This window comes from Lissotriton helveticus, chromosome 3_1, assembly GCF_964261635.1.
Source record: "Lissotriton helveticus chromosome 3_1, aLisHel1.1, whole genome shotgun sequence".
Classification (NCBI taxonomy): Eukaryota; Metazoa; Chordata; class Amphibia; order Caudata; family Salamandridae; genus Lissotriton; species Lissotriton helveticus.
Window position 1 is genome coordinate 441613973 of NC_136061.1, and position 16149 is coordinate 441630121.

The window sequence follows — 16149 nt, forward strand, 5'->3', positions numbered from 1 at the left end:
CTTTTCTTTTGCTTGGTTACTAGCTCTTGGTAAATAATGGACTGGCCTAATGGTAAAACTCTTTGACCCTGGCAGTTAATACATCTGACTCCCAGGAATTTAACCAAACCCAGTTGTTATGTTTAAAAATGTAAATGATCGAGAGAAAGGTCTCTCCCTGCACATTCAAAACTCGGGTGTGCTGGTAGCAGTAGACGGAAATGTGAGAAGTCTGAACAAATGTTGGAAGTAATTGTGCACTGTTTTTAGACCAAGGGATCACATCTTCTGTCCAACAGAAGCTGTCCTCTCGCCTTGTACCATTGCCAGTTTCAGTTGACTTCCTTCTTGCCGATTTGCTTCCACTGTTGCCCTTCGTGTGTGTCTGACCTGGCACTTCCAGGCCATGTTTATCCAGCGAGACAAACCAAACAACATTTACCATTGGCGACTTGACAATGCAAATACATTTTCTGCACTTTTTTGCTGTACCATTTGTGAGCAGCGGAGATCCTGAGGAAGTGAGTCTAAGTCAACCGTCTTTTTGTGGAACAAATTTGAGAAGGTAGTTCTAACATTTCAAGTCCATAAACAGCTGGCTAGTTCCTCTCCTTCAACAGCGTGCATCCTTTATTTGTCTTTAGCCCTCTAGAGATGGTGCTTCTGTTTTTTAAAACCTGTGACTGCAACCACTCTTGCCTTGTTTTCCCTTAGTAATAGTCTCCAGCATGACGATTTCCACCGAAATGCTTTGAAAAGGCCACCCTGATTGCCACTAGCTCGCCTGGAGCACACCCCTAGAGTGTTGTTATAAACCAATATAATAGATGGGTGGATGAATAGCTATTCATCACATTTCACCCTTAGCTTGCTAGCCTTTCCCGCCCCAGTTCTGAGCCCTTATTTTGATGTTTGGAGCACTTTATGCTTAACACTTCCTAAGCATTTTTGTATACACAAGGTAGCCAGAATAAACATGCGTCCATTTTTTCCCCAGGGGTTTTGGATTCCCCAGAAGGAACCTAGAAAATAGCCAAAATATAGCAAAATAGGTTTGTCGTTTTTTTAAATGGCGAATGTGCTGTTATAAAATGCACGTGTTTTTTCTAAAAATCTCATCAACAAAATGTTTGCTGTACAAATATCACCAGCTTTCAGGAAGAAGCAGAGTTGTAAAAATAATTGGAAATTCCAGAATCTGTGGTGATACGTAAACTTTCTATTACCCAATGCTGCCACACTTCTACCAATAAAACACTACCCTACTTGTGTGCGTGTGCTTTTCGCCTACAAGAAGAGCAAATGAAACCTTTTACCATGTGAAGCCATTGTAGTCTTCTCATGGTCCCTGGTTTGTCTCCATGCATTGATAAAAGTACAAGCAGACTGTGCCAAATTATGCTATCAGCTTTCACTTTTGTTTACTGTGACTACAGCGCACTGTGTATGCTGGGTAACACACCTAATTAAAAAAAAAAAAAAGAAAAACTCCACGTACTGTTCTCCCCTCGCACCCTGACTTTATTTTTTACAAAGAAAGAGTGCTTCTGGGGCTTGCACCTGAAGCATTATCTTCTTTAACATGATGAACTACTTGTTAAAGTAGTCAGTGGGTTATCCACTGCAATTAAGAAGTTAAAGCGCAATGGCACTGACTCTCTGTTTTTTCCTTATAAGGAGCAGGTATATTTGCTATTAATAATTACTATTTGTTCTAGAACAAACTATTTTTGCATGTACAATATTTAAACCGCTAATAATATCACAACACATAAACAAGCAACATTATAGAATGCCTATTTGTGATTGTTAGAGATGTAGGACTGTGAGAATCGATTTGTGGTTTTGCAGCACGAATCCTTTTCTGGATTCACATGCTGTTCATAATTCTGCCATCCAGTGATTGTGTCTGGAATTGTCTTCAGCCACCATATGGTGCTAGGTCCTTCCCTTGTGTGAAGTGAGCCTGCCCACTGGGAGTTCTGGTACGTGGAAGCCATCTTCAGATTCTTTTTTCCACCGTTGGGTCTGGAAGCACAGGAAGAACCTCTAAAACGTTGGAGATTTTTGGGGGGATATACGAAGAACAGCAAGGTATGAGAGCAGGAAAAAGACCTCCATTCATGAAACCTGGGTCTGGAAGCACAGGAAGAACCTCTAAAACGTTGGAGATTTTTGGGGGGATATACGAAGAACAGCAAGGTATGAGAGCAGGAAAAAGACCTCCATTCATGAAACCTGGGGGGGACGGACGGAAGGTGGACACCGAGAATGAGGCATTGTAGTGGTCATGGAAAATACTCCTTTAAGTTTTGTCCAGTCTGCCACTACATGTTTGCACAACTCGACTCGCACAAGGTCTGTAACCACCGTCTGCCAAGGGACCATGGGGACAAGGACTGCAAGGCATGCGCCATATGTGTGTCAAACTCTCAAGGCCTGCCAAAAGCAGTGGGGAACATCATGCAGCAATGTACTGCAGCCAGAGGCAACCGGTATCGCTGAAAGACTTGTGCCTCTCAAGCTACGAAGATGAATGACGTACATGTGAGGGACCAGGGACAAGGGTGGTGGCCCCAGCTCCTCCGAGAGGGGCACAAAGGTAGGCCCTCCTAAGATGGAACACACGCTCACTCAGCACCACCCTGCAGAGGGGAAACCGAATGGCAGTGCCTCCCTGGGAGCACCATCCGAAGGCCCTACTGCCCCAGGCCCTCCTGTGCCTGATCCTGGTCTGCCTGGCCTTAGGTCGACTGAGGGGCAGCCTTTCGCGGGTGGCAGGGCAGCCTGGAAGAGAAGAGAAGGAGCCAAGGCAGTGAGGGAACCCTGTCTCCTCTCGGTGGGTCCATTGCCATACACAGAGTGACAATGGGCCAGCCCGAACATTTACTGTACTTGCTTTGCCCCCCCCCCCTGCTCCAGCCTTAAGGCATGACAAGAAGGCTTCACCTCAGGTGGTGCTGCTTTCGAGCAGCGAAGTTCACACTACCCTCGAAAGGGGAACTGGTGGGGCCAGTGAATGCATTCTGATTGCCTGTGCCATGGACCAGAGACTGACTTATTACCCCACATTGGCTGTTCTTACTTCTATAGCCGCTGCGTAAACCCTCTTCAAATCAACCTTTTAAAGAAAGGGTTTAAGGAGGAATGCAAGTAGCAGCACTTCAAGAGCTGATCATATGACGTACTGGTGGTAGGAAGGCCTAGCCTGTAAACTGGTGCAGAGGGGGTTCAGTTTATTGTAATCTGTGTTTCTGTGAAGTTTGTATTCAAATGTTTCCAGTGAATAGGGAACGAAGAGCACAATTGGAACTACCTAACACAAAATGATTACTTGCACTAACCGCAAAACCTTCTAGTGCCACACTATAACCTGCCAGACAAATGATCTGTGCTGTAGCTATGCATGGATTTCTCCCACATTCTTTGACAAATAACCTCTTCTTAACGAACAGTGATGATACTGGGCAAAATGTATGTCTGGGTTCATCTGCCGAAACATAGCATGTGGAAGAAGAGTGTCTTTAAACTAGCAAGACCGGGCTTCTCTGCTTCATTCCTCAGATAACATACCTTGATAATGGAAAACAATCTTACCCTAGGGTGCTGCCAAGAGACCCTGATTGGTGAGGATGATGGAGGAATAGCAGGAGGGAACACTAGGATTCATTCTGTTTCATTGCTGCTATATTTTTATGGTTTTTAATCACTAGTATTACCTTAAAAATCTAAGCAGGCACATTCTTGTCAGTTATAAAGCAAAGTTGACAGATGGTGTCACACATGACTAAGGTTCAATTGGCTGATATCATTGTAAAAGCAGCTGAATATGTGAAGTCATTATCTCACCTTCATTTAATTTCTCACAAGTTTTGATGAGCAAACACTACACAGTGTCTGTAAATATGTATACATTCTCATTCCAAAGACCTTTGAAGAAGCCTAAAGCATTTTTACGCTACATGAAACACTCAAACAGAATGCTAAGACTGGGCATAAATGGAACAATTATAGAATTTCAATCTAAAAAGTTAGACAGCTTTGGTTTCCCCATGTCAGATGTGAACAGCTCTATTTTTCTATGTGTTTTAGCACTTTTAGCTAGTTATGCATTTATGACGAACTAAACAAGTTACAAGTTCCAGAATGCAAAGTAAAACCCACGACTGAATGAGTTACTCATGCCTTCCACTTGATTACTTGGTTATTTCCATTATCCGATGCAATGGTTGGAATTTTAATAGTCTTGAAAGGATAAGTGGGTCCCAAGTCCAAATTGTGACCTGAAGTTTGCAGAAAAACATCTGCCACAGCCACTTAAATCGTTCACTGTTTTGGTAGGTTTGTGCAATAATGTAATTAATCTATCCCGTGTCATCCATTTTATTCCTAGCAGACTTGCTTTCTTCTCTGTCAAATTGTACGTTATGAGGTTTTGTCTATTGTGCTTCAGACCGTCAGATGGGATAATGGCCAGTTTCACTCACTGTTGGACCTGGCCCTTTTGGCAGTTTCTCTCCCAGATGTATGCCTTCTGTTGCTAACCCGCTGTTGTTGGCATTAGAACTCATGCTAACAATTGGTAATGTGCGTGTGCTCTCTACCTAAAACATGGTACAATTGGCATATACCTGACTGATGCATTTAATTTACTTGTAAGCCCCAAGTAAATTGTACTACCTATACCCTGGACCTGTAAATTAAATTGCTGCTATTGTGCCTGTAGCACTCATTGTGCCACCAGCTAAAGAAGCCTTTTAAAACCTATCTCAGGTCTGCCACTGCAGCCTGTAGTGCAGCTTTTAACTGTCATTTCAACCAAGAAAAATAAACGTTTTCCAGACCTAAATCTTCCTTTTTATTAATTCATACAAGTCACCTCTGAGGTAAGCACTAAAAGCTTATGGGGCAGGGTGCATTGTATTTAAAAAGCAGGACATGTGTACTTATATTGTACATGTCCTGGCTGTGATGGCACTGTTGTGAGGCCTCTCCCATTTACTAACACTGGGTTACTTTTTAGGTCTCGCTTGAGGCAGCGCTGTCTCTTTGAGACATTTAGTAAGTGGCTTTTAAAAGTGCTACCAGAGGCTTTTGCTGGCCTACAGCTTGCGTTCACGAGCTCGTGCACGTGCACAGCTGCCATCTGTGTTTTTATTGCTGTAAACAGGCTCCTCTGCTTGAACAACCCCCCCCCTCCCTTTTCCCCCTCCCTCCTGGTCAGCTTCATTTGTGTCTTCTAGCTGTGAATCATGCTCCTCTGCTCGCACTCCACCTCCCTTCTCCCCCTCCTCCCCCTCAGTTTCATTTGTGTTTTCTATCACTGTGAATGCACCTGCTTCCACCAGGCACACACACCATCTGTCGTCAGTGCAAGCTTTCACCAGGCACACACACCACAAGCCGTCAGTGCACGCTTCCACCAGGGACACACACCACGAGCTGTCAGTGCACGCTTCCACCAGGCACACACACCACCAGCCGTCAGTGCACACTTCCACCAGGCACACACATGACCAGCCGTCAGTGCATGCTTCCACCCGGCACACACACCACCAGCCGTTAGTGCACACACACTACCAGCCGTCACACACTACCGGCCGTTGGTGCAAGCTTCCACCAGGCACACACCACCAGCCGTCCGTGCACGCTTTCACCAGGCACAGACACCACCAGCCATCAGTGCACGCTTCCACCAGGCACACACACCACCAGCCTTCAGTGCACACTTCCACCAGGCGCACACACCACCAGCCGTCAGTGCACTCTTCCACCAGGCACATACACCACCAGCCATTAGTGCACGCTTCCACCAGGCACACACACCACCAGCTGTTGGTGCATGCTTCCACCAGGCACACACCACCAGCCGTCAGTGCACGCTTTCACCAGGCACACACACCACCTGCCGTCAGTGCACGCTTCCATCAGGCACACACACCACCAGCCGTCAGTGCACGCTTCCATCAGGCACACACACCACCAGACGTCAGTGCACGCTTTCACCGGGCACACACACCAACAGCCGTCAGTGCACGCTTTCACCAGACACACACACCACCAGCCATCAGTGCACGCCACCAGCCGTCAGTGCAGCAGGCAGGCTCTTCTCAGAGTTTCTTGGTAAATATGTGTTCGATGCCTGGGAGGGAGTAAGTCAAGTTTCCTTAAACCATTCTGAGCATTGCAGGTGCAGTGCATGAACTCCCGTGTGAGTGAGTCATGCTGCCTGGGGCTCACTCACTCCACACTTGTAAATTGTGCTTGCACCAGGCTTTTTCTCATTTGCAAAGTTGGGCGCATGCGCACAGCTAGGCAGCCCCCACACCCCTGGGAAGGACTGCTTCCTACAACCAAAATGGAAACAACATTCAGAGCAATGAAAACAAGTTCATTTGATGCAAAGAACTGTTAACAAAACCATATCTAGCTATTGTAGATATGGTAACTTAAACAAAACAGCCACAAAAAACAAACAAGCATTGGCATAGCCAATATGACTCACTTTTTGGACTCTATAAGTTTAGTTATGAACGAACAGGTGTCTAAGGGCTTAAAAACCGGGAGAGGACTCAAGGATATGAGCGTGAGCAAGGATGAAGGGAGATTCATGGACCTAAAAGTGAGTGTCAGTGTACTAGTGGGTGAGACGCAGTGTAATAATGGGGTTACAATGCCGATCCAATGCTATTGGCTATAATAGGCTTTGTTTGCCAGTGTTCTCCCAAAATGAGTCCCCAGATAGTAACTAAGCAATGCTTCACCAAAGGTCGTGATCCACAAATATAGGCTACTTTGTATATTTTATGCTGTGCCCGGGCCTATTTTTGTTCCCATCTGACTGGCCCGGGGTGATCTTGGGTGTGGGGTCTTGACAATGCCAGGGGGTGATAAAAGCTGCAGGCTTGACAGAAACCCTGAAAATTACTCCCCTTAAATTTCCCCTCCCTTACATTCACTCCCTGCTTTAAAACAAATATCTAGTGGTGTCCTTGAATTTAACACAGCTAAAAAGAACTTCGTAGAAAAAATATTCGCACCAATTATGATTCTACTGTTTGCATTTCGAGTCCAGTGTGCGCCAGAAGCCACGTCATGTCTGTAACTCCAGCATGTTTGGCACATTTGACAGTCTTACGGTGAATAATATTTTTGGGACAGTAAAACAGGAATGCAGACATTACTCTGCTTCGTACCGTAGCATCGGGGTCAGTGCAGGAACATCTGCAGGTTGGCTTTGATCTGCTTGGAGCGCCATAATCCTATGGGGACCAGTTAACGACAATCCAGTTCTTTAAAAGAAAGAAACGCAAATGTATTGACCAAAATAGGTAATCTTCTGAAAACCAAAGAGATCGAAGTCTGGTGCTTGAGACAGATGTTCATAACTCCATGCTGATTCCAAGTCTCAGTCTCGCATTGAAACTTGCACGTACCAGCCAGCTCGCTGGCCTAGTAAGCAGTGTTTTTGGCATAGCACTGTAAGAACAAAAGAATAAAAAAGCAGAAATAAAAGCGACTGAAAAGTGAGTGAGCATGTGAATGTAGGGACTTTACGTGGCGGTGGCGCCCAATGAATTATTGAAGATTGGTGGGTGAGCACTAAGTGGGCGACTGGTTAGTATGAGAAAGCGAACGTACATTGGAGACAGAGAAACTTAACACGTTTCCCTTAATTTCTGCTGCATTAAGTTCTCAATGCATGCCTTGTGTAGTGGGCAAGGGGCTTTTTTTCTTCTCTTTTCTATGTAAGGGCGGGGATCTAACACCAGTCTGTTTGATATGATGGAATGCTTTCAGTAACACACAAGGAAGTGTAAGCAAAGTGCTACTGGCAGTGAATTAAAGCTTTGGATAAACGCTGGTATCACGCCTCGTCTTCATCCATTAAAAGCTTGTAGTCAATATTTGACACACATCGAAGAGCAGGCTTATACATTTGTGGTTAGTGCTTTCTAAAAGCATAATTTAAAAGAGGCAGACAATAGAAAGGCTCACTGAAGGATAAATAAGTGTAAACAATATTGTATTGTGTCCAGCGTTGAGACCGGTATCCTCGGGTTTCATCTCTGCTCCGTTTTAAAGGATTGCTCTAGTTTGACTCGAAAACAACCGCAAACGTCCCTCCTGAATCTGCGTGACAGTGAGGTACAGCTGTTGATGTTTGATTTGCATAATCAGCGGCATGTGGTATCAGGGATTTCAATAATACTAGGCTCAAATTTTTATAGAATAACATCCTACTGTCCTTGTCACTAAGCTTAGGAAGTAGTCATTAGAACCTTTAAAGAGCATCTGATTCTAAAATCCTAGCCTCCCCACAATAGTGAACCACTGGTGGGGCTATGTGTACATGGTTGTGGTTTTATAGGAGCAGTAGAATGAATGTATGGGGTTAAAGAGTGCACATTGTCCTGCTGCTGTTCATGGTCGTTTTAAGATTAAGGTCATAGCTTACTAAGCAATGCGTTATCCTTGATAGAAAGAAGGCAGGTATTGGTGTGAGATCATGACTTGGCCAGGCAAGTTACCACCAAACTAAATGCATTCGGTTATTAATGGTGTGATTTAACGGGAATCACAACATGTAAACGTGTTGCTACCTTTCTATAAGTTTTGCAAAACACTTTGTGCTCTATTCATGCAAATGACGATGTACAAGTAAAAGGAGTTCACAGATGGAGAACTTGAACTTTTAAATCGACTAATTTGTGTGAAATATTTCCCCGTGATGGTGCAATGTCATAAAATTACTTTGGTAAATCTTACTTCGTTGGTGGGGATTGAGCATTCTAGGGCGGGAATGCCCTTGGACGTTTGGGAACATCCTCAAACCCAAATGTATGTGGGTACAGTCTTCCGGGTAATTTCTACCAAGAAACAGAGTGTAGATTTATTTGTGTCAAAGGTACAACAAATCCTTTGAGGTGGGAAGGAGAAGGCCGCTCCCAAAATTACTGCAGTGTAAGGGAAGCGGTTTAAAAAAAAAGATTTTATTGTTGAGAAAAAAAAGTGCTACTTCACAAAGGTTATGGCTTTTTTGTGTGGAGCACTCTACACACTGTAGAAAAGAGCACATGAAAGACCCTTCAAGTAGACTTAAATAGGAATTGTAAAAACGTTTCTTGGATTATTCCTGAAAACCTGAGCCAGGAGTAAACTTGGCTAGCTTTGTTAATTTCTGATCAGGTTGGAAACCTTCATCCAGGCAAATTCATAAATCGGTAGGCGCAGATTTACAAATATCCTCTGGAATCCGGCGTTGCTATGTATTTTGAATACTTACAAACTGTTTTGTAATCTGGTGCACACCCAATCTACAGATGGACAATGAGTCACCACTCTGTGTTAAGTATTTTTTCCTGCTCTCCTTGTTCACAGAGTAGCTGTTTTGTGTGCCCCGGCTGCAGCGTTCTGTCTCGGCACAGACCACCCCAAAGGCAAGTTGGCAATGAAGATGAGGCACTTGCGGGCGATGGGCTACTACGTCGTACTGGTAAGATCGGCTTTCGTTGGTGCAAATGTTGTGCATATTCATGACCAGAATAGAGATTTCCAAAGACATATCATAGCAGCATGAGACGAAAGTGAAACCGATTCCTCATCCCAATGCAGTGCTGATGAATGGAGACTGCGATGAAAGTGCTTTGGGTTGAAAATTGCCATAAAAGAGGCTATTATTTTTCGAATCATTAGTGATTAATGTGGTGACATCAACCACCAAGAAAGAGAGCCATTCTTTACCAGGTTGTGTAAGCCACAATTCTTGCATGCTTCTAAGCCCACGGGCCGCTAACGCCTTGTCTCCTAACCAGGCGTTTCTTGCTTTGGCTACCCTCGTTTCTTCTTGCAGGCACTGTAGAGATCTCTCAAAATCACTTGAAGTACATTTCTGATTTATTCAGTATAAAGTATACTATGCACCAATTGTAGAATGGTATATTCTTCCAAATCTCAGGATTTGTTTAGGATTGTAGTATTGCATTCTATAGTTATACCCACTGCAAAACTGTTGCTTTTGTCTTTTGCCTGCTGATCAGAACCAGTACGCCATCTACTCCCATCTCTACAATTCTGTTAAAATTCTGCTTTGGACTTATTTCTGCTTCTCGCTTTACGTTTTTCCTGATATATATATGAACCGCATATTTTAGCAGTCTGTATTTATTTTTTGACTGTTAAGAATGGTGTTTCAGTGCATTTCCAGCTCATCTCTTCTCTCCGTTTTCACCACCATTGATCCTAACACAAATTCGGTTATTTTCCAACATTTTTCTTTTCTATCTATAAATCCAGATTCTCTGTAATAGCAGATTGTTTTTGTTAATTTAGTTGTATGTGCTTGTGAGATGGCGTATTCACATTGTGTGGCAAAATTTGCTCAGCTGTTATCCCCCTTACGAAATAAAGTCTTAGAACGCAAATTGTGTTTCTCTAATGCTCCATAATTAAATATAATAATTTAAAGACAATATGCCATCACACATGAGAACAAGCTTTGTCATTGCCAATAAACCGCCTTATGAATGAAAGTGCGTTTTGTTTCATTGAGTGTTTTAGGCATTCAGTAATTCATCATACATGCGTTCTCTCACTCATCTTTGCCTGTGTTGGAAAGGCGACCCCAGGGGAGGCAGAAGATGTCTGACTGCCCGCCCCGAGACTCACCTCTCTCTATGGAATAGGCCGAGCGCCGTAGGGAGGTCTCCTTGGCGAGGCTCCTCTCCTACAATCGTACCAGCTGAGCAATCGCACTACTACAGACGGACACCACACGACGGAATATTCACAAGTATCTTTATATAAGAAATGAAGGCACGTTCTTAGCAGGTTAGCAGGCAGTGATCGAGGGATCCCTAAAGTCGTGGTTTCGGGAATAATGGGGTAGCGGGACAGTCTTGGCACCAACTAGTGCGTGGATAGTTCAAGGGGTCAGGCCGCGACAGCGTCAGCAGGGCCTCGAAGGTGGTTCAGCTTTGGTCAGGCCGCGACAGCGTCAGCAGGGCCTCGAAGATGGTTCAGCTCGGTCAGGCCGCGACAGCGTCAGCAGGGCCTCGAAGGTGATTCAGCTTGGTCAGGCCGCGACAGCGTCAGCAGGGCCTCGAAGGTGGTTCAGCTCGGTCAGGCCGCGACAGCGTCAGCAGGGCCTCGAAGATGGTTCAGCTCGGTCAGGCTGCGACAGCGTCAGCAGGGCCTCGAAGATGGTTCAGCTCGGTCAGGCCGCGACAGCGTCAGCAGGGCCTCGAAGATGGTTCAGCTCGGTCAGGCCGCGACAGCGTCAGCAGGGCCTCGAAGATGTTTCAGCTCGGTCAGGCCGCGACAGCGTCAGCAGGGACTCGAAGATGGTTCAGCGTGGTCAGGCCGCGACAGCGTCAGCAGGGCCTCGAGGTTCCAGGTGCAAGAGTTCTCATCAGGATCAGCCGCGACGAGGTCAGCAGGGCTTCGACTCCAAGATACAACTGGAGTCCTAATCCAGGGCTGGCCCAGATATAGGACTGGAGTCCTTTGATGTCCGGACCCTCGCGCCTGGGGGGTCAGAGGGGCCGGGATGAAGGTGTCCAGACACCCAGCAGGGGGGTGGAGCCAGGGCCCAGGGAGGCTGGAGGGCGATCGATACCAGGCGCCCGGGGATGGCTGGAGGCCCATCGAAACTCCCCTCCTCCGGGATCCGCCAAGTGGCCACTCTACCACCTGGGAGGATCTTGGTGCCTCGATGTCGGGGCTTCGCTGGGGCCGGGGCCAGCAATGGCTGCGGCCACGTGCTCGGGACGTGATGGGCCCAAGATGGGGTCGGGCCGGAAATGGTGGCCTGGCATGGTCGCCAGACCGGCAGTGTTGGTGAGCAGGGTCCGCTGGGGTCCCGGGGGGGGGGGCCTTGGGTTGCCCTGGGGCTGCTCTCGTCGATGGTTCGTGTTCAGGGGGGTCGACGGAGGCCGATGTCGTCCCGGGCCCGCCATGCGGGAGGGGTAGGACCACGCCACGAGGCCGGGTCCAACACACGTCCCCTCCAGCTGAAGGCGGGGAGAGTCACCCATCTTCCTGGGTATTCTCCTCGTCGAGGCGGAAGAAGCGGGACAGGCCGTCAGCGTTGACGTGGTCGTTGCCAGGGCGATGCTCCACAGTGAAGTCCATCCCTTGGAGGGAGATGGACCATCGCAGCAGCTTTGGGTTTTCGCCACGCATCTGCATCAGCCACCGCAGGGGCCGGTGGTCAGTCTGGACCCGGAAGTGGGTGCCGAAGAGGTAGGGCCTGAGTTTCTTGAGGGCCCACACGACGGCGAAGGCCTCTCTCTCAATGGTGCTCCATCGCTGCTCTCTGGCCAGCAGCCGCCGGCTGATGAAGGCCACAGGATGGTCAATCCCCTCGGGGTCAATCTGAAATAGGACCGCCCCAATGCCGTGCTCCGAGGCGTCGGTCTGGACTACGAACTCCCGGCTGTAGTCAGGGGCTTGGAGCACAGGGCGGTGCACATGGCTGTTTTCAAAGTCTCGAAGGCCACCTGACACGCGGGTGTCCATGGTACTTTCTGTGGCCGGTTCTTCGAGGTCAGTTCAGTGAGGGGACCCACAATGCTCCCATAGTTCTTTATGAAGCGCCGATAATATCAAGTGAGCCCCAGGAAGGCTCGGACGGCTGTCTGGCTGACCGGGGGCTCCCAGGCCACGATGGCGTCAATCTTGGGTTGGAGGGGAGTCACGTGGCCGCTCCCCACTTGGTGTCCCAGGTAGGTCACGGACCCTTGACCTATTTGGCACTTGCTGGCCTTTATTGTTAGTCCGGCCCGTCGGAGGGCCGTCATTACCTCCCAGAGGTGCTTCAGGTGCTCGGCCCAGTGGAGGCTGTACACTGCAATGTCGTCTAGATAGGCGGCGCTGAATTCTTCTAGCCCCGCCAGCACTTTGTTCACCAGTCTCTGGAAAGTTGCTGGGGCGTTTCTCATGCCGAAGGGCATCACCTTGAATTGGAAGTGGCCATCGGGTGTGGAGAAGGCCGATCGCTCCTGGGCGCCAGGGGTAAGGCCGATCTGCCAGTACCCTGCTGTGAGGTCGAAAGTACTGAGGTACTTGGCGGCTCCCAGGCGGTCGATTAGTTCATCGGCCCGGGGGATGGGATGTGCATCAGTTCTGGTAACAGCATTTAGTCCCCGGTAGTCGACACAAAACCTGAGTTCTGGAGGGGTGCCAGGTGCGCGGCTTTGGGGACCAGGACAACTGGACTGGCCCAGGGACTGTCGGAGGGTTCGACCACCCCCAGGGTCAGCATTTTGGTAACTTCTGTCTGGATGCAGGCCCGAACTCGGTCGGGAACTCGGTAGGCCCGGTGTCGCACTGGCTGGCTGTCCCCGGTGTCGACATCGTGGACACACCACTGGGTAACCCCGGGGGTGAGGGAGAACAGGTCCGTAAATTGCCCCAACAGCTCTTGGCAGTCTCGGCGCTGTGCGGGGGTCAGGTCGGAGGAGAGAGAGATTCCCTCGACGGAGCCGTCTTTCTCAGCGCACCTTAGGAGGTCGGGCAGGGGCTCGGAGTCGTCTTCGGCCCCATCATCGGTAGCTAGCAGCAGGCTCAGTTCTGTGCGGGCAAAAGGAGGCTTGAGCCGGTTGGCGTGCAGAACCCGGAGGGGGTTTCGGGGTGACTCCATGTCCACGAGATAGGTGACGGGGCTCTTGCGCTCGATCACTTTGAAGTGGCCCGACCATTTGTCCTGGAGGGCACAAGGTTCGACCGGGGACATGACCCAGACCTGCTGGCCCGGCTCGAACTCGATGGATGAAGAGTTCTGGTCATACCAGCGTTTCATGTCTTCCTGACTGGCCTCAAGGTTGGCCTCGGCAAGGGCCCGGAACTTCCGAGTCTGGCTTCGGAGGGTCAGGAGGTACCGGTAGACATCCGGCGGTGCGTCTTGGACTGTAGTTTCCAAGCCTTCTTTGACCAGGCTGAGGGGACCTCGGACAGGGTGCCCGTACAAGAGTTCGAAGGGGCTGAACCCCAGGGATTTCTGTGGTACCTCCCGATAGGCGAACAGGAGGCAGGGCAGCAGGATGTCCCATTTGCGGCGGAGGGGTTCTTCTAGGCCCTGGATCATCCCCTTGAGTGTTCGGTTAAACCGCTCCACAAGTCCATTCCCTTGGGGGTGATATGGGGTGGTGAACTTATATGTGACCCCGCACTGTTGCCACAGGGACCGCATATACTTCGATATAAAGTTTGTGCCCCGATCGCTCACAACTTCTCGGGGGAACCCCACTCTGGAGAAGATCCCCATCAGTGCTCGGCCCACCACGGGAGCCGTTATGGTTCGTAGGGGGATGGCTTTGGGATAGCGGGTGGCATGGTCCACCAGGACGAGGATGAAGCGATGCCCTTGCGAGGTTCGGGGGTCCAGGGGCCCCACGATGTCGATCCCCACTCGCTCGAATGGAGTGGTCACCACTGGAAAGGGTTGGAGCGGGGCCTTCACCTTCCCCTCGCTCTTTCCGCTGGCTTGGCATGTCGGGCAGGTGGTTATGCACATCGTTGCGCATTTTCGGCCAGTAGAAATGGGTCACCAGGCGGCTGTAAGTTTTGTCCTGTCCCAGGTGCCCGGCGAGGGGCACATCGTGTGCCAGGTTCAAGAGGAAGTTTCTGAATCGTAGGGGGACCACCAACACTCGGCTGGCCCCCAGCTCGGCAATTTTCTGTTCACTGTATAGGAGGCCGTGGTCCCAGTATACCCAGTGGGACCCCGAGGTGTCCCCGGCAGCTTGGGCTGTGGCTTGCTGTCGGGTCCCCTCGAGGGAGGGGCAGGCCTTCTGTTCTTGCCGGAATTGTTCTCGGGTGGGACCACCCTCCTGGCGCCATTGGGCTAGTTCGGGTATGTCGCTGAGTTCGGCGCTGCCTTCTCGGTCATGCTCCGTTGGCTCGGGCTCGGATTCTTCATTGACTGCGGGCGGTGGGGGCGCGGGCCACTCCGGCTCTTCAGTCGGGGTGGCCTCTGTTGCCGCCGGGGCCCGGGCAGTCATAGATCGGGTCGTAGCGCAGACCCACTCTGGTAGTCCCATCATTCCTAGATGTTCTCTCCGCTCGACTTGGGCCCAGGGAGAGCTCTCGAGGTCGTTTCCGAGGAGGCAGTCCACGGGGGCGTCGTCCCGGACGGTCACCTTGAGGGTACCCGACACCCCCCCCCACTCGAAGGGGATTCGGGCCATCTGACACAGGGTCTCGGAGTTGTCGGCGGCCCTCACGGGGCATCGTACGTTGGGTATGATTTGTTCGGGGGTCACCAAGTGGCAGCGGACGGCCGTCACACTGGCTCCCGTGTCTCGGAGGGCTTTGGTCCGTCGTTCATTGATGTGGACCCACTGACGGTATTTTTGAGTGTTGCTCGGTAGAGGGGCTTGGGGGACCATGCCTCTTTCGCCCAGGCAGGCTAGGGCCATGGCGGCCAGTTCATACTCGGTCTGATCTTCATCGTAGACCTCTTCGCTCTCTTCTCCCCCTTCCCCCAGGGCTGCAGCAGCGAACTGGCGGGTCGGAGGCCCGGTGGTGCCGGGACGCTGGTTCATGGGGCAGAGGGGGTCACTGGCATAGTGACCGGGCCGCTGGCATCTGTGGCGAGTAATGTTCGGGCGGGGCCCCGGCCGTGCTGGAGGGGGTCCTCTTCTGGTCAGGGTTGGCGAAAGTTTATTCTGGGGGGACCCCCGAGGCGGGCTCCGGCCCGGGGCCGACGGGAAGTCCCGGCTCCTGTTCTGGCCTCCTCCGCCGCCACGCTGGCGGGGGTGCCCCTGGCCGTTCCGTCCCGTTTCTCCTATCGGGGACCCGGGTGCTCACCCATCAATCCGCCTCGACGGCGAGTTTTCGGGGCTCGGTCAGCTTGCTGTCGAGGAGATGCTGCCTGAGCTCGGCAAAGCAGTTGTTGGAGAGGTGCTCCCAAACGATGAGGTCGAACAGCTGCTCGTAGGTGGACACTTTGCTGCCCTTTATCCATCCTTCCAGGGCCCGGCTATAAAAGTTTACGTATTCCACCCACGTGGTACCGGGGATCTTTTTGCAGTCTCTGAACCTCTGTCAGTACATCTCGGGGGTGAGGCCATGCCGGGTGAGCAGGGCGTCCTTCATGTGGTCATAGGAGGACATCACTTCTTCGGCCAGCTCGAGCAGGGTGTCTCTCCCTTCGCTGACAAATCTCCC

At 50.1% G+C, this 16149-nt stretch overlaps 1 protein-coding gene across 6 annotated transcripts in view; it reads left to right on the forward strand.

The window, feature by feature from the left end:
* Positions 1–16149, forward strand: part of FASTKD2 (FAST kinase domains 2) — a 328458-nt gene that overhangs the window by 258417 nt on the left and 53892 nt on the right. For all 6 annotated transcript variants that reach the window (XR_013608646.1, XR_013608644.1, XR_013608645.1 and 3 more), the window contains exon 11: positions 9361–9475. Coding sequence is in view for 3 of the 6 variants with exons in the window: in XM_078680305.1 (XP_078536431.1) it covers positions 9361–9475 (115 nt within the window). In the remaining 3 variants the exon portion in view is untranslated. The remainder of the gene's footprint in view (positions 1–9360; positions 9476–16149) is intronic.